Genomic DNA, 24,906 nt, shown 5'->3' on the forward strand with positions numbered 1-24,906 from the left:
CAGAAGCCTCAGCACCAGTAGACAAAGGCGCTGCAACCCCCCACCCGGCGCAACCCCCTCCCCCTGCGGCCATCCTATCCAGTTTGCAGTCCCCATGGTCTCAACCCGCACCGCCCGAATTAAATCCCATCCCGGGCGGGAAGGCGAAGCGCGGACACCTCTGGCGCAGCTGGACCCGGAGCAGCATCCCGGGCCCCGCCCTGCTGCAGCAGGCTGAGGGGTGGCTTTACGCGGAGGGCCGGGATAGGGTCTGGGGGTTCCGGGGTCTACCTCTTGGTGCGGCGGAACATACTGCCGCCGGGGAAGGAGGGCATCGAGAAATTGGAAAGCGCGGTCCAGAGAGAGTCAGACATGACCCGGCGGCGGCGACATGGTGGCAGGTGCGGCAGCAGCGGCGGCGGCGGCGGCGGCGGCGGCGGCGGCGCGGGGAGCGAGCGCGTGGGGCGGAGGCTGGAGCCGCAGCGGCCAGGGGAGGGCGGGGGAGGGGAGGGCCCTGCGGCTGCAGCCGATCGGGAGGGGGCGCTGCTGTGTGTCCGCGCGCCCGGCCCCGCCTGCGCGCGCGCCTGGCGCCCCCACCCGGGCCGAAGAAAGGGCAGCCAGAACAGTGCGTCTCTTTCCAAGGCTCACCTGCTGCTTTTCCGGGGCAGGGGCAAATCCTTCTGGAAGGGAAAGGGGCAAAAAGATGGAGGTCAGCGTGGACCTGTAGCCATTGCCCACAAGGCCACTGAGCAACCCCAAGGAACAGAAGTAATGTGGAACAGTCTTATCAGCATCCTCACCTTCATGCTGGGCCATGCATTGAGCAGAGTGTCCCAGGGTGACTCCTCTCCTGATCCCCAAGGTCCAACACAGGGTCAAGTACACAGAAGGGACCCTATATAGGGCTGCTGGGTTGGCATCTCAATGCATGTTTATGCAAGTAAAACAGGAGTCTTTATTCAAAAAATATTTCACACACACCTACTGTATGCCAGGCCCTATCCTAGCTAGGTGAGTGACAGCCAGGAATGAAAAAAAAAAAAAAGTCTGTCCTTTTAGGGGTAGCATTTAGAGGGACTAGCAGATACCAAATAAGGTTACTGTTAATGCAAAAGAAATAATTTTAGAAAATATGTTATGAATAAAACTAAACAGAGTAATATAATGGAAAATGACTCGAAGGGAACAGACAGCCAGAGGGTGCATCTCTTTCAAGTTGGTCTGAAATATAAGAACCAGGGGGAATCAGTGGAGAGAGGATACTAGGTAGTAGGAACTGCAAGGGCAAAGGACTGGAGGCAGGAATAAGCTTAGTATGCTCAAGCATGAAATGTTGAATGAATGAATGACGCCTCCGCAGCGAGAGTCACAGAGCTGGGGGTGGTAGAGAGTTAGGGTGGCTCAAAACACATTTGAAATGAGAATCTGGTGGTGGCCAAGTGTCCTTTTTGATAATGGCAAATGGTAGTAATTGCTGTCTATTAACTTTATATATCTATATTTGAAGAAGTTCTTTTTCTATTTTTCTAGCACTCAGGAAATCACTGCAGTGTTCAGAAGTTACAGTGTCTTGGCACTTTTGGGGGGCAGCTATGGGGATAAGGAGCTCCAATCCAGCCAGTTCTGTGTCCAAAGGCTGAGATGGAGTGGTTTGGGTTGGGTGGGGCTGCAGGTGGGAAGATTTGGGTGAGTTTCAGAAGGTCTTTTGAGCTGAAAATGTAGCTCAGTGGTAGTAGAGCACATGCCCGTGAAGGAGGTCCTGGGTTATAGTCCCAGCACTAGGGGAAAAAAGAAAAAGGAAAAGTGTTGTAAAGGACTTTTGAGGGGACTTCAACGGTGGGGGGATATATGTTCTAGATCCTTTTTAGGATCTCTGAAAACAGAAAATCTGAGTTCAAAAATCTGTTTTGCCTTTTGTGACCTTGGCATATGGTCTACTATGTCTCCAAGGGAGTTAGTCTGTGAGATGACACAGGTGCCTGTGCTTAGCATGGTGACTAGCACATATTATGTACTTAATAAATTTTCAATCAAAAGAACAGGAGTTTTGGATAGACATGCTGCATGACAGAGAATTGAGTCAGAGTGTCTTCCCACTGCCATGTACAAAGGACAGACTTATGGATGGGGTCAAAGGGCAGCCTTGCGTTCCCCAGCCATGAATGACTAGAAATCCAGACCTGGTTTTCCCTCTGTCTTTGCTGGATCGGAGTGAATGAGTCGCTTCCTAGACCTGGGGGACTAAAACTGCTGGTCCCGCAATGGCCCAGGCAAAATCAAGACCTGGATTTTCTGGTAACGGAGCTCAGGACTCCAGACAAGGTTTACTCGACCTTGGAAGGTAAGCCCCTGGGGGATCTTTAAGAATCACCAGAAGAAGTCCTCAAACCCAGCCTCATCCGCTAGCGCCTGCAAACATTCTAGAGCCAAAGAAAACACAAACTGAAGCAGCGGATTTCAGACCTTTGTTGTCAGTGAAGACAGAGTTTATAAAAGTCGCTCTGCTGAGCGGATTCTGCTTCTCCCTGGGATTAACGAATGGTTGGCACCCTGGACTAGGGAGGCATTCGAAATCGGAAAGCTGTTCCTATGTCTGATCCCAGCACACACAGGGGAAGTTTCGGCGCTCAGCGGGGGTGGGACATTTCCTAAGAGGGGGCACCCGTGCGTGTGAGTGTATCCAGGCACCGAAATAGTTAACTCCACCAAAAGGTATAAGGAGGGGGCAACCCTCCAGCGGGGGTCGCCAGACCAAGTGCACGTGTGGGTTGGGTGGGTGGGTGAGTGGAAGATTGCAGGGTTGGGGGAGGGGTCGGGAGCGGGAAACAGAAGTCCCGCGTGGCGTTGAGCCAATAGGAGTCGGAGCCGGTTCGGAGGGCGGGGACATGTAGGCCCCTCCCCTTTCCTCCCTTTTCCGAGGGACCCGACGGCGTCGACCCAGCCTTGCTGCTGCAGCACTTGATCTAACTTTGCCGCAGCTCCCTCCCTGTTCTCAGAACCCATTCTCCTAACCCAGCCATGGGAGTGGGATGGAATCCGTGGGGAGGATTTCTGAAAGGCCTAGGCTGCAGATCAGGTCATCTGATCTCAGTTTGAAAGTAAATTAGCTTTCCAACCCTATCTGGCTTCAGTATCACCCAGACGCTTAGGAAGTTCTAACCTGCCTTCTAACCTTCATTTTTCTTGCTGCACTGACTGATCAGCTCCCTTTGGTCTCCGACCTTGGGAATGATAGATTAGAGGTGCCTAAAGATGGACAAGACCTCAGGTGAAGACTTGAATCTTCCCCTTGTTTTCCCAAGCTCCGGACTGAAGCTGGAACTTGAGTCTGGGCCCGTGCTTGGCTTTATCTAAATTCAAAAGTAGCAAGCATGGGGCTAATCTCCAAGAAGGCTCAGAAGGACCAGACCCTAAGGTTTTGCCTTGGAGCAAAGCTTTGATCATTCTCCCATCCGAGGTTAGTTGAGGGAGCACACTCACATGGAACCTCCGTATTAAGCCTTCAGAAGCCCATGCCCAAGACAAGAGCAGAGGACCCTTCTCAGCTTCAGAATCCCTACCAACATTTGAAGTGGGAGCTCCTGACGTCTGGATTCCCTCCCCACTCCCCTTCACTCCACAATCCTCAGTGTCCCACTCCGTGCAGTGGACCCACGCCTCCTGCGCCTGCGCAGCCTGGAGACCAGCATCTTCTAAGGCTGCAAGGAGCTAAAAATCGCTCCCGCCCACCTACAAGCTGGGCTGGACTTGAGGATCTCGGTCGTGGGGAGGGGTGTTGTAGTGGAGGGTGGTGGAATGAAGGAAGAGTGGGGACGCTGCCTAGGTGCTGGTCCAATTAGGGCAGTAGGAAGAATCCTGGTGGCCGCACAGGTTCATTGAGAGTACAGGGGTCCCAAGCCTCCGAAAAGGTTCCCGAGGTGGTCAGGGGCGAGGCCACCGCACAAACATGTTTACGGCTGCTGCAGCGCCGGTGGCCCCGAGGGGCTCGAGCCCTGGGGCAATAACTTTGCTTGGAGCCCCCTCACCCCCAGACTGGCTAGACTCCAGGACGATGACTTCGACCCTGCGCCCCTCCCCCTCCGCGGTCCAGGCGCCCCTCCGGCCAGCCTCGAGGGGGAGCGCTAGGCTTCACCCCTTCCATCAGCTCCCTGGATCTCCGGGCGGCGCCTGAGGGGCGGGTCCCCAGCGCAGCGGGACGCGCGGCCACCGCGTTCCCTGCTGGTAGCTTCCCGAGGCGTTGGGAGGGGGTGCCCCGGCCAACCCAGGCGCAAGTTCTCCCACCTCCTACCTGACTCCGCCCCAGGGCGCCGGCCCCTTCCCCTGGACCCGGGCCCGGGCTGCCGCGTACCTGCAGCCTCCGGCGGCGAATCAGGCCCGAATCGTCCATGGCGGCGGCAGCGGCTTCGGCCCCGGGGAGGGAGGAGGGAGGCGGCGGCGGCGGCGGGAGGAGGGAGGAGGGAGGGAGGGAGAAGCCGCGGGGACCGCGGCGGCGGCGGCGGCGGCGGCGGTGGCTAAGGGGGGGTGGCGGGGGCGGAGCGAAGTGGGGCGGGCCCGCGCCGTCACTGCGTCTGGGCGCCCGAGCCTGGCCTCGGCCACCGCTGCCCGCGTTGGGAGGAGGAAGGGGCGGAGGGGGAGGTGGAGTCTCCAGATGTCCCCAAGGGAGCCTTGCTACCGAGAGACCCCTATGAAGAGAGACACCCCAAGAGAGAGACAAGCTCACGCATAGACCCCCAACACAGGGAACACCCCAAGGGAGGCATTCTCTCTGAGATGTATTCCCTCTGCGGACATCCCCCCAGAGATTCCCTGGGGAGACAGTCCCACGGGGACACAGTGTCTACGGGGATGCCCTCTCCAATCAAGAACAGTCCCTCACCCTGAAAATCAATCCTAGGAGAGCTTTTGTCAGAAAGGTGATGCTTCATCTCAAAACGTCTCCCTTCCCGAAGAGGATTCCATGTGTGACATCATGTGGGAACTCTGGGGAGGATGTCCCCAATGAGAGCCCCCTGAAAGCCATATTCTCTATGGGAAATTGTCCCTATTCAGGAGACACTCACATCCTAAGAAATACATTCTTACAGAGTGGGATTTTCATGAAGGAGACTCATCCTGGCGGGAGATGTCCCCACAAAAACATATACATGCACATACAACCCCTTCCCTGACTTTCCCAAGCAGACCTTCCTCATGGACCCTGCAGTCTCTCTAGCTTCCCTTCACTCATGGTCAGGATTAAAGAGCCAGGCCAGGTCGGGCTATATTTATAAGAGCGATTAGCTGGTACTCGGGGAGGGGACCAGTTGAGGCGATTTTCACTCCCGCACCCGGTGTCCATACAGCTGAGGCAAACCGATCATGCGTACTGGAGTTGGAGAGGAGAGTGTCGAAATCCTCCCCACTACAAGTTTTGGCACTGGGCACAGACTGGGGAATGGCTTCCCAAGTGTCTAAACCTGTAACTGGTCCCAAGGTCCTGGAGGGCACGGCCGTCGGGCGAGAGCGACCCCTGCCGGACAAAGGGGGTGACAGCGAAGTCTGGGTCCGGGTAATCCAGGGAGCTTGTCTCCTCTTCTCCGAGTTTTGCCCTGCATTATCTGTCTCTATCTCTGTTTGTCGGCATGTTTGGGTAGGTGTCTCTCCAAGTCCGTTGCTTGCATCTGTCTCTGTCCACGACCTGGACTCTGCTCACGTCCGCGTCCGCAGGAGCTCTCCGTGGTGCTGGTCTCACGCGCATTCCTGTCCGCGGTGCTGAAATCCGAGCTCAGAGTCGGGGACTGAGGTCAGGGGAGAGGAAAGGGTGTGGAGGTTCTGGCAGGAGGCACAGACCAAAGACTGTATAGATCTGGCCCACGAACATCCTGGTCCACCTCGAAATTAACCAGGGAAGGCTAGGTCCTGTAGGTCTTGATCGATGAGACCTCTAGTACATCATCAGATGATGTCTACTGACTTATTCCTTTACTCAACACTTGAGTGTCCAACACCTACTGTGTGTCAGTGTTCTGGGATCTGGGAGCACAGCAGTGAAAGAGACAGACAAAAAACAAAACAAAACAAAAAAAAAAAAAAAAAAAAAACAACCCTGCCTTACCCTGAGATGGGACGGATTTGTAATGGTGGTCATTCACAAACACACACACACTCTGCAAGCACAAGAAAACACACACAGGAGCATGAACATGCAAACACATTCAGCAAAACATACCCACACACAACACACAGATACCCATGCACATATTGATACACACTCAGCTAATACAGAACGTGAATATTCTCTATAAACACATAGCATACCTACAAATATTCTCAGCAAACACACAAAAGTACATAGTCACAGGCACTCTGCACACATACACCACAAAAACAGACCCACACATTCTGTAAACTCACACATGCAAACACATACTTAATAAACACAAACTCACAAAAAAATTTATAAACATTTGCAAATATGCACTCAGCAAACACAGATACCCACGAACATATATATAACTCATACTGCAAATATACAAACAATGGGAAACGGACATACACATGCTCATCAAATGCAAACAACACATTCAAGTATATCCACACAATTCCAAAACCAAGGGGTGCCGCCCAGTGAACACAAATCTCATCCAACAAATGGACACATTATCTTCCTGACATAACACACACACACACACACACACACACACACACACACACACAGGTTGCAGGGCTATTTCCCCTGTCTAACTCTCCCACTAAGATATCAGGTCTATGAAGGTGGAGATTTTCATTTTCTGTTCACTGCTGCATCCCCAGGACCTAGCACACAGTAAGTCTTCAATAAGTGTTTGTCACTGGGTGCAATGGAGCATGCCTGCAGTCCCAGCTACTCAGGAGACTAAGACATTGAAGATCAGTCTCAGCAACATAACAAGACCCTGTCTGAATTTTTTAACAGTTTAAGGGCTGGGAATGTAGCTCAGCAGTAGAGCACTTGCCTAGCCTGTGTGAGGGCCTAAGTTCAGTTCTCAGCACTGAAAAAAGAAAGTGTTAGGGATGTAGCTCAGTGGTAGGTCACCCTGGGTTCATCTCCAGCACCACCGAAATAAATGAGTATATTGATGAGTTGATAGAATGTTCCCAAGGAATACACACTTACAGAAACTGCAGGAGCACGCAGGAGCACACAGAAGCACACACACGTATCTTCAGATACAGACACAGACTTTGTTCAGTATGAACAACATTCTCTTGTTCATGTATGTCCAGGGTTCATGGTCAGCAACCTTTTTCTTCACTCATTTACCCACAACACTTCCCCAAGGACACCTCCCTGTACACCCTCTACATCCTTTCTCCCACATTTGCTGTGACACTTATCCTCAACTGCACATGCTTGACTTGGGGACACATACAAACCTCCTTACCCAGATTCTGAGCACACACACACACTCAACCACAAAACACACAAAAGCACACCCACACACATATACACAAATGAGACTTACAGATGCACTTAACACCCGGTCCACACAAACACTCTCGACTGTCTCTCACACACACAGAGACTGCCCCAAACATATAGATACAGAGCTTATGTCACAAACTCTACATAAGGGCAGCACATGAGCACATACGTACACTAGCCCCAGTCCAGGGCTTTCAGTGAGAGTAGGGGCGGGGCTGTGGGAGGTCCGGCCCCTGTGTCAAACCACGCCCCTTTCCGCCGCCACTGGTTTCTGGACTTGATCCTGAGGTGTCTCAGCAACCCCTAGACCCCAGTCCTGCTGCTAACAGGTGAGGGGCAGGGGGACAGGGGACAGGGAGACAGAAAGGGATTAGACTTGTATCCACATACCCTAAGCTTACCCTGCGCTGGAGTTTTGGGACCCTAGCGGCAGAACCCCAGCCTTGCCACAGATAAGCTTGGTGCCAAAGACCCGGCCATGGGCAGCAGCACCTAAGCTGATTGTGAGCCGAGAGAAGGTGACCGTGAGAGGGGCCAGCGGAAGGGAGGGAGGAGGCCGAACAGAAGAGAGGGAAGAATTACTGGACAGGAGGGGACTGGAAGGGCTAGGGTGGTCCTCTTGGGTTTGAGGAAAGAGGGGTGATTAAGGGAGGGCAGGATGGGATATATGCTGGACAGATTTAAGCTGGTGGGAAGGTGGCACCTGGAACTGAAGGGAAGGAAAGGGTATGGGTCTGATGGGAGGAGCTTCTGGGTCAAAGACCAAACCTGACCCCCACCAGTCCGTCGGTATTTGAGGGTCCTTGATCATTGCCCATCTCCCCCGCACTGCTTCCTGGGTGTGCATCTGAGGGTGCCACTCTGAGCTCCTAGAAAGTCATGGCGAGACTCACTCCTTCACCCCAGTTGACTCTTCTCTCAGGTGGACATGGCCTGCAGGAGCCACATCCGGCCCAATGACTTGGCTTGCACCCTGCAACTGGCCCTGGCATGGATCATATTGGGGGCCTGTGGAGGGAGCCACCAATTCCAAGCTAGGTCCCAGGGACACTTTGGGCTTGCGGCAAATCTGGGCACAGGCCAACTGCAACTGGCAGGTGAGTACGTCGGACCATGCCTAATTCCCAACACACAGGAGCCCCCACTCCACCAGGGCAATGCCAGAATTTTCTTATGAGAGGGGCATAGGGTGACCATGAGGGTGGGTAACCGGTATTAGTGAACAAGAATGATGGTTAAGAGAACAGACTGCCTGGGTTCAAATCCCAAATCTGCCAGCTCATGTGACTCTGAGCAAGTCCCTTAACCTCTGGGCTTCACATGGACCACTAAAACAAGGGGTGGAGGTGGGTAACAGACCTACAGACCTACCTTATAGAGGTACTGTGAAGGTTAAGCATGTGAGCATTTGTATCATTTCAGGCACATGACAAATAATAAACTGATTACTGTAAGTGATATATGATTATTTCTACTTGAAGATGCACTTGCAACCCAAGAGAAGTATCTTTACTTAAATTTGATGTTTGGGAGAAATGATGCAATCGTGGTCTTTGCTTAGGGGACCTTCAGGCCTCAGTTCCCCAACCTTACCTGATGATCCAAGACCCTGGCTCACAGGCGTCCCCGTTGCCAGAACCTTGTTGTCCCTCAGAGATGGACACACCGGAGGCATCAGGCCCTGGGATCTTTGCACAGCGTTGCGGGACTCCCAGCCCAGGGTGAGTACCGCGCCCTCTAGCGTTTTCTCGTGAACTTTGCCCCAGATGCCCCGGTCTAGGGCCTGATCCCACCCCTCTTCCGCCCCGCGGATGCTGACCCAACCAGGCCTGCTTCTCGCAATGTCCAGATGCGAATCCTTCCTGGGACACCTCCAACGCGCGCTCCGCAATCGCTTCCGCCTGCTGCTGTTGGGGGTACGCCAGGCTCAGCCGCTCTGCCAGGAACTCTGCCAGAACTGGTACGAGAGGCGGGGCACTAGGGGCGTGGCCTATTGTTTGGGCGGTATAAAGGGTCCAGTATATGGCCTGGTGGACCTTGGGTTTGGAGAGGTATGACCGGCCTCCAACAGAACCAAAGTCTACGGGATGAGGCCTAGTGTTTAGAGTCAGGCAGAAAGAAGCTAAGCCTGCGGCTTCCGGGCTTTTAAGATGACACTATGGGGCGTGCCCTCTGATGGACCCGGAGTTTTTTAGGGGCGGTTGATTGAAAAGGAAACTTTAAAGGGTGGAAAACTTTAAAGAGGGTCTGAGGTCAGCAGAGATGAGGGCAGTTGTAAGATCGCCCTGGGTCTGTGTACAAAAAGCTGATAAACTAGAGCGAGGCGGGTTGGGATGTAGCTCAGTGGAAGAGAGTCTGCTTGGCAATTCCAAGACCCTGGGTTCAATTCCCAGTACAGCAAGTAAATAAAGGAGGTCTAATAATAAATAAATAGGGAAGGAAAGAAGGAAGGAAGGAGAGAAGGAAGGCAGTCAGTAGGGATGGGGCTTTAGGGGCGTGGGCCAGAGAGGCAGGGCCTGGATCTGAGCAAGGCGCATGGATGGGGAGCTGGAAGGGTGCTGGGAAACGGCTGCGAAGTCCTGACCCACCTTCTCTGCACACATGGCCTCAGGTTCGCCACCTGCGAAGCTGATATCACTTGTGGCCGGACTTGGCTGTGGCCTCAAAAAAGAGAGGCTGCGAGGCTAGCTGCCGCACCTACGGGCAGGTGAGCGAGAGGCCGAGGGCGGGAGGGAGGCTGCAGTCCTAGCTTAAGTGCCTAGACCCTGCAGTCCGCACTGGCATGCGCAAGGACCCTGCCCCCCCACCCTTCCCCCTTTTCAGTCTCCCCTCCACACTGGAATGTTCCCCTGGCCTCCCACGGGCCCAGACTCTGCACCTGCCAGCAGTCCCGCCACTAACCCACTCCAAAGTCCCCACTCGTACCACACCCTCAAAAAAACGTCCACACCGTCCTCCCCCAAGTCACGCCTCTGACCACACCGCCCCAGCGGATCCCGACTACTCCCCAAGCGCCGACGCCACTTTCTTCCTAGACTTTCGCTGACGGAGAGGACCTTTGTCGCTCGCTTCTGGGTCACGTCCTGCCGGTGGCAGCTCCTGGCTCCCGCCATTGCCTCAACCTCTCCACCTCATTATTGCCGCGTCCTAGACCCGGACGATGGGCCCGGGAAACTATCTCCGGGCGCTCCCGCCGCCCTCGCACCGCGGTCCTGGACGCCGGGGGCAGCGGGAGTGGCAGTGGAAGCGGCAGCGGCCCCTAGCGGGCGCCCTTCCCTAAGCACGTGCCCCTCTGCCTTCTAATACCCAGAGTCCCGTCCCTCCTACCCTGGGGCTCTGAGACGGACCCCCCTCCCGGTTATCTGAGAAACAGACCCAATTTCCAACTAATTTTTCCCTCTCCTTCCCGAATAAAGTCTCCAGCTAGAGCACGTGATATGGGTCCTTCTTGGGGAAATAGAGAATTGCCAGAAAGTTGCAGGTCTAACTTTTTTGGTATGGGGATTGAACCCAGGGGCACTTAACCACGAAGCCACAATCCCAGCCCTCTTTTGTATTTTATGTAGAAACAGGGTCTCGCTGAGTTGCTGAGGGCCTCACTAAGATGCTGAGGCTGGCTTCCAACTCACGATGCTCCTTCAGCCTCTCAAGCCACTAGGATTACAGGTGTGCACCACCACGTCGGGCATGTGTCTAAATTCTAATCCTTAGGACTAGACTGACTGCCAGCCTATATCCTGGAGTGTGGTGACAACTCAGAATACCCAGGTGTTCTGGGTATTGGGAAAGCATGAGAGACTGAGGAGGGAGAGAGGCGTGCCCTCCACTGTGTGACGCCAGGCCTGCCAAGACGCACATTGACAGTTATGAACCAAGATCCACTTCACAGACTTCCCTTCTGAGCAAGCAGGCTCAACACTGGCAAGTTTCCCCTTCCTTCCTCCTATACAGAGGACCCTCCCCTATATCCCAGTGCCTAAGGCAAAGACCAGGTCAGGATTTCTGCTGTGAACACTCCTCTTCCCCCACTCTGCCCCAGGGATTGAACCCAGGGGCGCTTAACCACTGAGCAACATCCCAGCCCTTTAATATTTTGAGACTCTAAGAGTCTCACTAAGTTGCTTAGGGCCTTGCTAAATGGCTGAGGCTGGCTTTGAACTCTCAATCCTCCTGCCTCAGCCTCCCCAGCTGCTGGAATGATAGGCATGCACCACTGTGCCCGGCAGCAAACATTACTCTTAAAATTTTTTTTAGTTGTTAATGAACCTTTATTTATTTATATGCAGTGCTAAGAATTGAACCTAGTGCCTCACACATGCTGAGTGCTCTACTGAGCCACAACCCCAGCCCTAAATATCACTCTTAATCCTCCTTCTTTCAACAGACCCCAAGAGAGTCCATTTTCCTACCTGCTTAAAAAAAAGGTGGGGGGGGTGGGCAATGTTCCTTTCAGTTGTTCACCAGAGCCAGGTTACTGGAACCCTACTGTGTGCCAGATGATACAGATATTTCGGGCCAATTCCCTGTCCTCAGGGAAGACAGAGTCACATAAAAAGAGAAGTGCCCTACTGGGGGAGTAGCAAGCAGGCCCCTTTCAGCTGAAACCAAACCAGTTCAAAGTGCTCTCAAGATGAAGAGTGGTGCCGGACGCAGGGGCGCACACCTGCAATCCCAGCAACTCCGGAGGGCAGCCCTGAACAACTTAGTGAGACTCGGTCTCAAAAAGACTGGGAATGTAGCTCAGTGGTAGAGCGCCCCTGGGTTCAACCCCCAGTACCCAAAACATTGGTAGGCTTCAGGAAGAGTTACATCTGGGTGCTTAAGGGATGTTAGAAATCCTTTTCTTGCTATCCTCTGGACAGGATGTCTTCACAGTAGCAAAGGTATACCAGCAACTCCATGATTCTGTGGTTCAACATGCTAATTTCTCTAAAATTGGCAGAAATGTTCAGGAGCTGCTGTTATGGACCCAAACTCATGAAGCCGTTACCAAACCAATCACTGCTCAGGGTATGCTGTGCGCCATTAGCCTCACTGGGTTTTGGGCTGGTGCCTGATGATGGGGTTTAGTTCCAACTGAACCACATGAACTGGAAATCGGCAAGGGGCAGCTCCCTCCAAAGCAAAATTAGGTGCTGGAACCAGGAGAGAGGGGAGAGAATGCTGATTATGGAGCCAAGACACAACAACTACAGAGACTGCTGGGAATGACCTTGACTGTACCCCCCTGGCCTCATACCCAGGTCTACCACTGTACCTTTAGGCATGCTGCCTTGCCCTGCATGGCCTCCTTTTTACTTTTTGAGACAAGTCTTGCTGTTGCTCAGGCTGGCCCTGAATGTGGGATCCTCCTGCCTCCACCTCTTGAGTAGCTGGGGCCCCAGATGAGCTGCACCTGGCTAAGCCATATATTTTCTGGTGCTGGGGACAGAATCCAGGGTGCTTTACTGCTGAGCTCACCCTCAGTCCTTTTTATTTTTTGAGACAGGATCTCACTAAATCACTGATGCTGGCCTCCAATTTGGGATCCTCCTGCCTCCCTAATCACTGGGATTATTTGCAGGCATGTGCTGCTGTGCCCAGTTTGTGCTGTTTATTTTCCCTTCGCAGCACAGTCCACTTGTTTACTCCAATAGCACCACACACGGCTGAGGAATGTACTGTGCTCGCATGTCAGATGACACCAGGTGAGAGGAATTTCTTGGCTTCACTTTGGTACTCGGGACAGCCACTGTACGTGCAGTCCATATGGACACAAACTCCTTTATGCAGCACGGGACTTTTTTTCTGATACTCAAACCCAGGGCCTGTGTGGGGCGAGCTCTCTACCCCTAAATTACCCCCAGTCCCAGGGCAGGGCTGTATTTTAAAAATCAAATCAGTCCAATACTACCCATTTTGTTTAGGTTTTGAAAGGCAGCAGCTGCATCCGGCTGCTGAGGGCACTTCCACACCACCTCTGGCCCAAAGTACAAGCCCTCCACTAGCTTGTCCTTCAACAACTTTAATCCACATGGTGGTGAGGGGAGGCAGGCCTGGGGAGGAAGGCAGGCTCTTCCTACAGGGTGGTGGCTGGTTCCAGGCCTCGCTCCTGGAAGTATCGATGGGGGACGTGGGGGCGGGCACGGGGGCCTTTGCTGAAGTAGGATGTGATCCTCTCGGGCCCTTCCCGGTCCTGTGTTGGGGAGTCCTCCCTGTGGGAGAGGAGTGACAATGACCACTACTGCGATGGGAACTGGCCCTCCCACCCGCCCTCCCATAGCACACAGCTCACCCACCACAGAACATCTTCCGCCTCCTTCTCCAGGATGGTCTGGGCCGTGCACCAACTGAATCGGACAAACTGGGGGAAGCCGAACACAGGTTCCACGTGTTTCTTCAACCATGCTTTTGTCTTGGGATCTGGGGTGGGACGGGCAATGACAGCAGGCCCCAAGTCTCAAGGTAACACCAAGCTCCTGGTCCACTCATCTTTGACTTCCTCCTGAGTACCTGAGGCACTGTGTGCCTCAGGCCCTTGGCACAGGCGGGTCTCTCCCACTCTGTGCCTGGCTGAGCCGTGCTCAAGATGCAGCTTGAGAAGACTGCCTGAGACAGCCCCCTGACCCCCAAGGATAACAACTGCGAGCCCAGCGTCTGTGGACACTGGGGTAATGCCCATTCTCCCCACAGTGAGCTCAGGGGGGACTTGAGAGGTCAGAGGTCCTTGTTTGTCTTACTGCTATACCCCCAGGGCTCAGCCCTGCATGGCAAGTACCAGGTACGGTGAGTTCTAAACACCTGAGCAGCTCTGCTCCCCACCTAACCTTTGAAACTCCCAGCTTCAAAAGGACTGGAGAATTCCTTGAACCCAACTACCAACTACTTTATCTTTTCCTTTTCACTGCCAGGGAGGAAAGCCCTGCCTGTGGATGCCAGGCAAGCGCTCTACCACTGAGTCACACCCAGCCCCTCCCCCCCACTCTTCAAATCTGCACTTGGGTGTGTGCACGAAGTGTGCAGGAGACTGTTTCCATCGTGTAGAGCCTCATGGTGGAGAAAAAGCCACAGATGGGAGCTGAGGCCACAGGACTAAGCCCATCCCCATTCCTGCCTCCTTGTCCTTAACAAGCAGAGACATGTGCCCACCTTCAGTCTCAGATCCTCATTTTTTTTTTTTGGTGGTGGGGGTACTGGGGATTGAACCCAGGGGTACTTAACACTAGTCACATCCCCAGAATCCCTTTTTTATTTTGAGACAGGGTCTTGCAAAGTTGCTTAGGGACTCACTAAGTTGCTGAGGTTGGCTTTGAACTTAGATCCTCCTGCTTCAGTCTCCTAAACTACTGGGATTATAGGTATGAGTCACCATGCCTGACTCAGTCCCTCACTCTTTGGGGGCTCCAGAGACAGCAAAATTAAGGAGGAGAAGAGAGAGCCTATGAGCTAGAATCCAGCTGCCACTCACTGGCCATGTGGTCATGATCAGACAGTACTCGTGCCTGGGGTTCAGCCTCTTCTGCTGTGGAGTGGGGTGAGCAGAACAACTCAGAAACCCTCAGAAGTGTGCGCAGCCTAGCTCTGTCAACACTCCACCACAGTCAGGTTCTCAGGGCAGCTGCAGAGCAGGTCTGACTGCCGCCTGCTCACCATTAGGGTAGCCTGAGCCATAATCAGCATCCGGATCTTCCAGGTCCTCCACAAACTGCCAGTTCTTCACTGCCTGGTCTCGAGCCACCTGCAGGCAGGACAGGGACATGGACTCTCTGTCCCCCATGGAAGCCATGGTTCGCCCCTGCCCAGAGAGATGCTGGAAGTCAGCAATGAGCAGTGGGGGGCTGACCTTGGCACAGATGCTGGCAGCGCTGACCACAGGGTAGAGGGCATCTGCTTTGGCCCTGACTGTCACATCAATTCCAGGAAAGCACTGCTGCAACCGCTCCTGGTACTTCTCTGGCAGCCCCACCGTGTCCACGAACACCTACCATGGCAACAGAAACATTCTCATTCAATGAACAGCTGGAAGAACCACCTCTCAGCATTGTACTTGCTATCTTCAATTCCCAGAATCAGTTTCTTTCTTTTTTCTCATGGAGCTGGGATGGAACCCAGGGCCTAACACATGCCAGGCAGATGCCTCTCCACTGAGCCACATCCCCAGGCTGAGCTTGTTTTTATTACATGTAAAATGTATTATTGGTGCTAGAGGTGTGGTTCAGTGCAGAGTGCTTGCCTGGCATGCCTGAGGACCTGGGTTCCATCCTCAGCACCCCTTCACACAAACACACACAAAAAAGAGGCTTTGCCTGATCAGGCTGCAGCCATGGCACACTTATTAAGCACCTAGTGCATGCCAGATGCTGTTGTAGGTAGTAAGGACATGGCAGCAAACACACTAGACAAAACCCCTGCCTTTATGGAGTGAAAATCTTGGTGAGATCAGAGACAACAACCAGGATAAGTACACAACAGGAAAGAGGTAAAAGGGGTTATAATTTTAAATAGTGACAAGGAAGATTTAAAGTGGTGACATTTGAACAAAGGCTTGAAGGAAGTGAGGAAATAACCATGTGGAGATCTAGAAAGTGTTCCAGGAAAAGGGAAGGGCTAGTGCAATGGCCCTGAGGTTGAACCATGCGGATGTTGCTGAACAACTGAATGAAGGCCCCATGGCTGGAACATCGAAGTGAGGTCAAGGAGCTGATGGGGGCAAGTGGTGCCTCCATGGCAATTAATTTTCAGAAATCACCTTTATTTCTTTGTGTACCAGCTGACCATCTGTCTCACCAGATTAAGCCTTGGAACCCCAAAGGCAGGGCTCCTATCTGCCTCCTCCAGAATAGCATCACCCACCAGATCTGCATTCAGGGTTGGGGCCTCAGCCACCTCCTCCTCAAGGTCTGCCTGCTTACATTTCCTGTGTCAGATTTATTTCCCCTGGCAATTCTCACAAAGCCTCTCATTCTTTGACTCAGAGCAATTGATGCAATGCTGACTTATGTTTTTCTCTGATCATTTCATCTCATTCTCCCCTACTTGACTGAATTTTCCTGATTTAATTTCCACTGTGATCATAAAATTAAATGTCATGATTTACATTTCACAAAGACAACCGTCTGCTGTGTGGGGAACAGATTGAAGGGGAGGGGGCTGAAAGTGGGGGAATCAGGGAGGAAGCTGGGCAGATTTCCAGGTTGCAGAGTGTATCTTGGGCTAGGATAGAGGCTGTGGGAAGGTGGACAGATGTGGAATTTGTTTTGGACCTTTGGAACAGGGTTGTGGATTAGATGGAATGGAGCACACACTTAGGGCAGGATCAGGAGGTGTGAATTCAACAGAGCACCGAATGTACCTGAGGCACTCCTGAGGATCTGATGTCCAATCTGTGTCCACTGTTTTGTTTTTTCTTTAAGCAATTATAATTTTTTTATTTTGTTTTTGCGTATTGGGGATTGAACTCAAGGCCTTGCACATACTAAGTACATACTCTACCACTGAGTTTTACCCCCAGGCCACACTGTACTTTTTAACCTCCATTTTATCCAAAAATGATCAAACAGAGGCAACCCAACAGTTAGCTCACCTGGGTGACTCTCACACCCTGGTCCAATGCATACTGTATTAGTCCAGCAGCCGTATCATGGGACAGGGTGTTCAGGTTGTATTTGACCCTGCAGTGGTGGGCACAGCTCAGTTAACCCATTCCAGCCACAGGGCCCACCCAGCCCATGTTGGCCTACCCCTCCACCCCAGCCCCTCTGGGTCACCCCTCACCGCCCAAGCATGCTGGTGGAGATGAGGTTTGGAGATAGCACGTCCAGAGCCCAGCCCACAAAGTCCCCATTCTCCTCCATTTTGGCAAAGAGCCTGTCCCGCTCGCTCTCCGACATGGTCTTTGAGTCTGGGAGGAGAGTTAGAGAAAAGGGGCAGCTGTTTCTCCCCGCCCCTGCTCTTCCCCTCGTTTTCTCACCTGCTCCCCTGCACATGACCAGGAACCCCATCCCCAGACATGCATTTCAGGCTCACCTGCCACTTTCATAGCCTCCAGATCTGCCAGGCGGGACAAGGGGCAATAACAGATGGCGTAGACCATGGGGCCTGGGGAGGAGAAATGTCAGGTTTCCGGGAACAGGGGTCCAACTAGTGAGTCGGTGTAAGCCACCAGCCCTCTCTCATCATCACTGCTTTTTCAGTGCCGTCACCGATGCCATGGTCATCGCACTATAACTCACCCTTTCCCAGGTCGGATGCAATTCCGACTCTGTTTCCAGAAAAACTCCTAAGTCCCTTACTAAGCCCCTTCCCTTCCCTGGCCCTAGGGACGCACCAAGCACAGGGCCCCGACCCGCTTCATCAACGCCGAGAACGCAGGACTCCTTGCGACACACCGCGGGCACTGGCGAGCTCAGGCGACAGCGGCCTGTATTGTCTTTCTCCAACTCGCTGAGATCCATACCGCCTCAGCCGCCGCCGCCAGCTGCAGGAAGGAGCGCAGCAGGCGCAGACTTTGGCGCGCGATTTCCGTGGACTCCACAGCGGCGCTCGATCCTGACCAATCAGCGCGCAGGACGCGCCCCCGTCGTTCCCGCCGGCGAGGACGTTTACGCAGCCGACGCCGACGCCGCTGCCGTGCCCCCTCCTGGGAATTGTAGTCCCCACGGGAGGCAACGGAGGGCGAGCTTTGCACAGGGTCACTTTCCAAGCTCCGCCCCGGGGTCTCTCGGGCTCTACCCACGGAGGCTGCTGAGAAAAGAGTAAAGAGGAAACAGGCGCAGCACAGTTGACTCCTTTTCGGGGCAAAGAAGGCCAACTATCACTTCCAGTACGTTGGTCTCCGCACTACTGAGTCCTGGTCCTTTGCCTGGAGTTCAGGCCCTTGTACTACTGGTTCCTCCCCGTATACACACTCTAAGAACCTTGCATTAGGTATTCCCGTTTTTCCTCGGTCAGACCCTCCAAGTCGTAGTCCTAAACTCCCTCTTTCAGTGGTTAACTTGTATTCTCTCTGCCTCCAGGATCTCTGCCTCCTACTCTCTCTAATTATGGCCAAGCCTCCCTTACCCCTAATGGAAATCCACACCTCAGCAGATTCCTGCTTAGGGTCTCAAGTCCCCTCACCCCCACCCATCCCGCTTTCTTCTTCTCTCGCCTCCCGGGCCCCTCTGCAACTCCTACCGCATCTCTCCCCCCATCCCCTGGACTCTGTGGGTTCCTGCGCCTCATCAGAGCCATGCCCTCCCTCAGGGTCCTAGTGCTTCCCTCTCCCCTGACCCTCCAGTCACACCACCGAGGGCTTTCAACATCTTGACTCAGTTTCACCCCTCCCCCACGGGTCTCAAGACTCAGATTTAGAGCCCCAGTTTCCCTTCCTCTTACAAGCCTCTTACCCTCTACAAGCACCTCCCTTCCTCTTTTCCTCCCCTCCCCTCTGTTGGGATCCATGGCCTGGACAGTGGCCCCTGTCCCAGCCTGCCTCCTCTACTCCAGTCTCTCACCCGGGTTCAAGGCCTCCAGTTGCAGTCGATCGGCTTGCAGGATGGACAATCCCTTTGCCTGCAGGGCCTCACCTGGACCAGGTCCTCTCGGTCCATGAACACAGGCTCCGGAGCTGTGCCCAGCACCTCGCGGCTGCGTTCTTGTTTGCCCAGGTTGCAGAAACAGTGCCACTTTCCCCAAGGGCCCAGGAGCGAATCCTCCGAGACTAGAGATAGAGATGAAGACTCAGGTAGGGGTGCCTCCAAGAAGGCACAAAGATTATTATACTAACAAACAGAAGCTCATATTTGCTAGGCAGTTTGCCAGCTCTGCCTGTATGCCCTTATTTTTCCCATTAGTCCCATATGGGGAAATGGAGACCTTGAAAGTTAACCTTCCATGGTCACACATCTGGTGAGTCCAGAGTGTCTGCAAACTGACATCTTTAATCTGTGCCAGTTTACCCAGTGGGAGTTACCCTTGGTGCCTGCCATTCAAAGTTGACTCCTGTCCCTCAGGGGCTTTATCATGGGCCTATCCAACAGACACAATGCACCTTACCAGCAGGGCTAACAGGTGGTAAGTTAATGACATAATTGACATAATGAAGGTACTTAAAGCCCCTGATGAAGAACCAAATAATTATTATGATCACTTCGAAGAAGCTATAAATAGCCGGGCAGTGGAACATGCCACAATTCCAGCCATTCAGAAGGCTGAGACAGGAAATTGCAAGTCTGAGGCCAGCCTCAGCAACGAAGCCAAGCCCTAAGCAATTTAGCAAGACCCTGTCCCAAATAAAATATAAAAGGGGCTGTAGATGTTGCTCAGTGGTAAAGCACCCGTGGGTTCAATCCCCAGTTCGCCCCGACACATACACTAAAAAAAAAGAAGCTAAAACTTTTTTGTGGGGGCGGTGGAGTGCTGAGGATCTAACGCAGGATCTTGGGTGTGGTAGACAAAGGCTCTACCATTGAGCTACTCCCCCCCCCCCTACAACTTATTAAGATGTTCTTTACAACACTTTTTTGGTGCGCTAGACTTGTCTTCTGCCACTGAACTGAGTCCCTACAACAGTCTTTACTGGTTTTCTCTGTGCCGCTATGAAGCAGACTTCATCCCAACTCCCAGGCTCCCAGAGCGGGAGGGAGGCTCACGCTCTGCCTCTCCAGGTCTCTGCCACATCTCATTCCCTCTTTCCTTTCCTCCAATAGCCTTTTAGCCTTGTCCCTTGCTGTTCCCTCTGCCTGAGACACTCTCTCCCCAAATCTTTGCATCTGGGGTTTTTCCTTTGTCATTCTGTCTGTATTCCCAAACGGACAGCCCTCTTCTTCACCCTTCCTAGCACCTGTCCATGACTTTCTGATGTGTCTGTTTTGGTGTTTATTGCCTACCCAGGCCCTGCCTTCCTGTGAACTGTCCATAGGTAGGGCTTATTTCAATTTACAAATGAGAAAAATGGGCCTCAGAGAAAAGTAACCAGCCCCAGTGGACGCTGGCACTGCTGAGGTGGGCAGAGATTTGGAAGCCATGGAGGAGGGTCTGTTTGCAGCCAACTGGAGAAGCAGGACCATGGGGCGCCATCAGCATTGTCATACCCGCCGCCTGCGTTTACCCTTTTGATGCTGCTGTCGCAGCAGCTCCCAGGTGTCACCTTCGCCCTTCTCGCCGAAGTAGTGGTAGTCGGGGGAGAGTTGGACAGGTGTCGTCAGCACCAAGAGCATCAGAGGCGACAGCAGCAGCGCCGGCTGGCTCCAGGCCATGCCGGACGCCAACCGTCCCCAGCGCGCTCCGGACCCAGCCACGCGCCTAGTTTGCGGCTCACGCACTATCCCGGGGGCCAGAGCACTGGTGGCGGCGGGCTGCTGAACTGCCCCCTTCACCGCGCGCAGGCGCAGGGACTCTGCCGCTCCGCTCCCCCTCCCTTGCGGGTGCAGTGGACCCGACCGCTTGGCTCGCCAGCCCCGCCCCAGCCCTGCGCGTCATGGATCGGGCGGTGCATAAAAGACTCCGCGGCCCGGGGCACACTTGGCATTGAGAACTCGAGTCGGTGCATCTGTTCTTCAGCGTGTCCGTCTCTTGCCCACGCAGGTATGGACGTTGGTGTGCATCTGAATGGGGGTGAGCCCCCTTCGTGCAGTTCTGGCCTATCAGGACCTCACTACTGGCCGCCTTTGTTTTCTATCCGCCATAGTGGCCGCCTTTGTCCTTGCAAGGGAAACTGAGGCCAAAGCCTTGGAGTACAGCCCTGAGAGCCGGGCTCCCCACACCCTGCGCCAGGGGGCTTTGCCATCTCCTCTGGCCTGGGGGCTTGCACCTCCGCGCTCAGGCGGACTCTCTAGTGGGGCCTAGGGACCGTGGCCCTGCCATTTTATTCTGGTTAGGGGGGCGGGTCTCCGGCAGCCTCCGGCCTTGTAGAACTGGTACCAGGGAAGGTGAGTAAGAGTGCCGCGGCTTCCGCTGCTCTGTCTCAGTAACTGGGCCCAGCACGCAGCGCGACCTTGGAAAGAGAGGACAAAGGGTCTTCCCTGGTGCACTGATCGGGCGGGGGTCTTGGCTTTCAGTCATGGCCTCTGGCAACGCGCACATCGGAAAGCCCGCCCCTGACTTCACAGCCACCGCGGTGGTGGATGGTGCCTTCAAAGAGGTCAAGCTTTCTGACTACAGAGGTGAGACGGCCCTGGAGGGGGTCCAGGTGCGGGCGGGGCCCACGGATCGGAGAGGCTTGGTCCTAATTTCTCCTCTTTCCCTCGACCCCAGGGAAGTACGTGGTCCTCTTTTTCTACCCCCTGGACTTCACTTTTGTGTGTCCCACGGAGATCATCGCTTTCAGCGAGCATGCCGAGGACTTCCGCAAGCTGGGCTGCGAGGTGCTGGGCGTCTCTGTGGACTCGCAGTTCACCCACTTGGCTTGGTAGGAGCTGGCACCAGGGAGAGAGGACGCAGCTCAGCTCACACTGCAGAGCCAAGCCTGTGGCCTCCCTTTTCTCATCTTGAAAAGAATGGAAATAATGACTCCTAAGACCTTAAGGATGATGACAGTAATTAGCATTTGGCAGCTAGAGGCAGGGTGCATGCAGTTGCAGATGCTTTATCTCCCGTAGTTCTCAGGAGACAGGCTGCATTGTCCTATTTCATGAAGGTGGAAACTCCAGTTCACCACGTGAAGGGCTGGGCCCCAGGACACAGACCTAGAGGAGGGTGGGGACTCTAAGATTAGCTCTCTACTGCTACTGCACTGGCCATGTGAAGCCACTTGGCTGGACATGAAGTTGTCGCTGTAAGATTCTTTCCCCGGCTGCTGGACACAGCCCCCGCACCTCCAGGGTGGGGTGGGTGGGGCTGCCCAGGACCTGCTCTAAGGCCCCTTATCTCTTGTTTCCAGCACTCCCTCTCCAGCCTTTATCACTCCTAGGCTCACAGGGTGAGGACCCTGCTTCGTCAGGCATAATGAGGTCCCAACCCCATCTCCCCTATCTCCAGGATCAACACCCCCCGGAAGGAGGGAGGCTTGGGCCCCCTGAACATCCCCCTGCTTGCTGATGTGACCAGAAGCTTGTCCAATAATTATGGTGTGCTGAAAAGTGATGAGGGCATCGCCTACAGGTATGGAGGGGACGCGCGGCCCAGTTCTGGGAGCCCCTTCCCCAGGACGACCAGGCCACTGTGACTGGCCGTGGGATGGTGTTCCCTTCCCTGGCCCTGGAAGTGGGAGCGCCCAGCTCCTGACTGTGAACTGTCATGTCTTCAGGGGCCTCTTCATCATTGATAGCAAGGGAGTCCTCCGCCAGATCACTGTCAATGATTTACCTGTGGGGCGCTCTGTGGATGAGGCTTTGCGGCTGGTCCAGGCTTTCCAGTACACAGATGAGCACGGGGAAGGTGAGTGGATACGCATATTCATGTACACACGTGGGTATGACCTTAGCCCCTCTCTCAATCATGTGGACACTCCCGCCTGCCCCAGCACCTGTGTGGAATTTTCTTTAGTGCCCTAAAGAAAATTAAGCTCAGGGCCTTGTCTGCAGGAAGTTTCTATCCTGGAGGTGGGTGGGATCAGGTGAAATGCTCTAATAGAAGAGCGGGCAGCTAGACAAACGCCTGTGATCCCAGGGGCTCAGGAGGCGGAGGCCGGAGGATCACAAGTTGAAGGCCAGACTCAGCAACTTAGTGAGGTCCTAATCAATTGAGTGAGACCCTGTCTCTAAAAAAAATATAAAATGGCTCAGTGGTTAACTGCCCCTGGATTCAATCCCTGGTTAAAAGAAAAACAGAAAAAGAGTGGGCAGCCGGGCGTAGTGGTGCACACCTGTAATCCTACCAACTTGGGAGGCTGAGGCAGGAGGATCGTGAATTCAAAGCCAGCCTCAGCAAAAGCGAGGCACTGAGCAACTCAATGAGACCCTGTCTCTAAGTAAAATACAAAATAGGGCTGGGGATGTGGCTCAGTGGATAAGCACCCCTTGGTGGTTCAATCCCTGGTACCAAACAAACAACAAAACAAAACAAAACAAAAAATGGGCAGCTGGGAGGAGGTGATAGACATCTTTAAAAGTTACTTGAGAAGACATGTCCCAAGTCAGGCTTGAATAATATTCTTTGTATCAAAGATCAGTATCCTTTTTTCATTGTGGTGCTAGGGAAGGAAGCTAGGGCCTTGCACATGCTACACAAGGATGAGCCGCACCCAGCTTGCTCAGAGTACCTTCTTATGTGGAAGAGAACCCAACCACAGGTTCTCCAAGACCATTAGTGCTGAGGGAGAAGGAGTGGATGAAGTCTAGAACAGGAAAATGTCAGCTAGAATTTACTACAGCTGAACTTGAGAAGGCTTCTCTTAATATGCACATTTTTGGGCCTGGTCCACTTGGTTCTAGCTTTGTCTTCTGCAATCCAGGCTCTGGCTTGGCCTCTGTTGGTTCTGAGCTTGATTGTGGGGCTTTAGTCTCATGTGTGCATCCCTGTGTCTTTCCACAGTCTGTCCCGCTGGCTGGAAGCCTGGCAGTGACACAATCAAGCCTAACGTGGATGACAGCAAGGAATATTTTTCCAAGCACAACTAGGCTGACCAACAGGCAGTGAGCTTGTGTCCTTGGATTCCATCTGTGCCCCTACCTGGGTGCTCTGTGCTGACCCAAGATAGGCAGGACCTGTCCCTTCCAAACTCTGTAATATGGGGGAGGGCTGGAAAACTAGACCAAGGCTTTCCACTTTCTCATCCCCGACATGGGATGTGATGAATAGTGACCCCCTTCTATACAACTGGGTACAGGTCTATAGGTCACCAATAAAGTGTTAGGAACAGATATGATTCCGTGTTGTTGTGCTTTATTGGGTCAGGCACCTGCGTCCTGGAAAACCAACCCTGTGTTTACTCATTTTTACCACAAGGTGGCAGCCTTACTTCATACACTGCTTACTCTCTCCTTGCCTGAGAAGTTTCCAAAGGGTGGGGGATGCTCTGTGCCCCTTGGAAGGGGCAGGTCCCAGGAGACCCTACATGCTGAAACTTGGGCATGCATTTGAGCGCCTACATCTTGCCATCGGCTAGTCTGGGTTCCAAGGGCATTAACAGTTGTGATCTTCACTGGGAAGGAAGATTACCACTTCAGATGACTATGCAAGTTAAAAGTATGTGAAGTTCAAGGCCCAGTTAATAGTTACTAGGATGGTCCCCTGGCACTGGAAGGATCCCTGTTAAATCCAGTCTTAAAGGGGAAGAGGGTGGGAACCCGATCCTGAGAGCAGAACCAGCTGTGGGAGCCTGAGTTCCATGCCCTGTCCCAAGGAAAGGCTGTTGGCGTACCCCTGCTGTAGAAGGGTGAGGACTAGGCTAGGAGGCAGACATTAGAAGCAAGGCAGTGTTCCCAGGGGGTGCAGTTTTGATGATGCATGTGTTTAAACTAGTGGCTTTGTCACTCTGAGCCTCCATTTCCTTCCAAAGAACAAGGCTAATGTTCACTTAACCCATAAATCCTGTATAAATACTGCTACCCAGGCAGTGTTAAGGATCAATCTTGGAGGTTTTC

General features: G+C 53.5%; 5 protein-coding genes across 6 annotated transcripts in view; 2 read left to right on the forward strand and 3 right to left on the reverse strand.

Moving 5' to 3' along the window:
* The window catches only part of Mast1 (microtubule associated serine/threonine kinase 1), a 26,413-nt gene extending 25,970 nt beyond the window's left edge, over positions 1-443 (reverse strand). Inside the window, 1 exon segment of the mRNA XM_047531986.1 lies at positions 271-443. Within this exon segment, the coding sequence (XP_047387942.1) occupies positions 271-353 (83 nt within the window). The 5' untranslated portion in view covers positions 354-443.
* Positions 444-8,333: 7,890 nt separating this feature from the next.
* Rtbdn (retbindin) lies at positions 8,334-10,686 on the forward strand. The gene is given in 6 exon segments (XM_047532034.1): positions 8,334-8,520; positions 9,078-9,144; positions 9,273-9,383; positions 10,035-10,078; positions 10,081-10,130; positions 10,459-10,686. Coding segments are annotated over 6 exon segments (669 nt in total). The 5' UTR covers positions 8,334-8,351.
* Positions 10,687-13,347: 2,661 nt separating this feature from the next.
* Positions 13,348-17,875, reverse strand: Rnaseh2a (ribonuclease H2 subunit A). The gene is made up of 8 exons (XM_047532028.1): positions 17,730-17,875; positions 17,429-17,500; positions 17,177-17,303; positions 16,986-17,073; positions 15,246-15,383; positions 15,053-15,140; positions 13,702-13,825; positions 13,348-13,617 (listed from the first exon to the last, which is right to left on the reverse strand). The coding sequence occupies exons 1-8, from the start codon at positions 17,854-17,856 to the stop codon at positions 13,482-13,484; spliced, it is 900 nt and encodes a 299-aa protein (XP_047387984.1). The 5' UTR covers positions 17,857-17,875; the 3' UTR covers positions 13,348-13,481.
* Positions 17,876-18,006: 131 nt separating this feature from the next.
* On the reverse strand, positions 18,007-20,779 carry Thsd8 (thrombospondin type 1 domain containing 8). 2 transcript variants are annotated; one of them, XM_047532039.1, is made up of 3 exons: positions 20,493-20,778; positions 18,898-19,103; positions 18,007-18,142 (listed from the first exon to the last, which is right to left on the reverse strand). In XM_047532039.1, exons 1-2 carry the CDS (start codon positions 20,638-20,640, stop codon positions 18,904-18,906), a joined length of 348 nt encoding a protein of 115 aa, XP_047387995.1. In that variant the 5' UTR covers positions 20,641-20,778; the 3' UTR covers positions 18,007-18,142; positions 18,898-18,903. The 2 variants fall into 2 exon arrangements, with proteins under 2 accessions (XP_047387995.1, XP_047387996.1); XM_047532040.1 differs by having other exon boundaries at positions 18,011-18,145; positions 20,493-20,779.
* Positions 20,780-20,813: 34 nt separating this feature from the next.
* On the forward strand, positions 20,814-24,183 carry Prdx2 (peroxiredoxin 2). The gene is made up of 6 exons (XM_047532024.1): positions 20,814-20,968; positions 21,442-21,546; positions 21,638-21,791; positions 22,361-22,483; positions 22,629-22,759; positions 23,855-24,183. Exons 2-6 carry the CDS (start codon positions 21,444-21,446, stop codon positions 23,938-23,940), a joined length of 597 nt encoding a protein of 198 aa, XP_047387980.1. The 5' UTR covers positions 20,814-20,968; positions 21,442-21,443; the 3' UTR covers positions 23,941-24,183.
* The last annotated feature ends 723 nt before the right edge of the window (positions 24,184-24,906 follow it).

This window comes from Sciurus carolinensis, chromosome 17 (genome assembly GCF_902686445.1).
Source record: "Sciurus carolinensis chromosome 17, mSciCar1.2, whole genome shotgun sequence".
In the NCBI taxonomy this organism is placed as follows: Eukaryota; Metazoa; Chordata; class Mammalia; order Rodentia; family Sciuridae; genus Sciurus; species Sciurus carolinensis.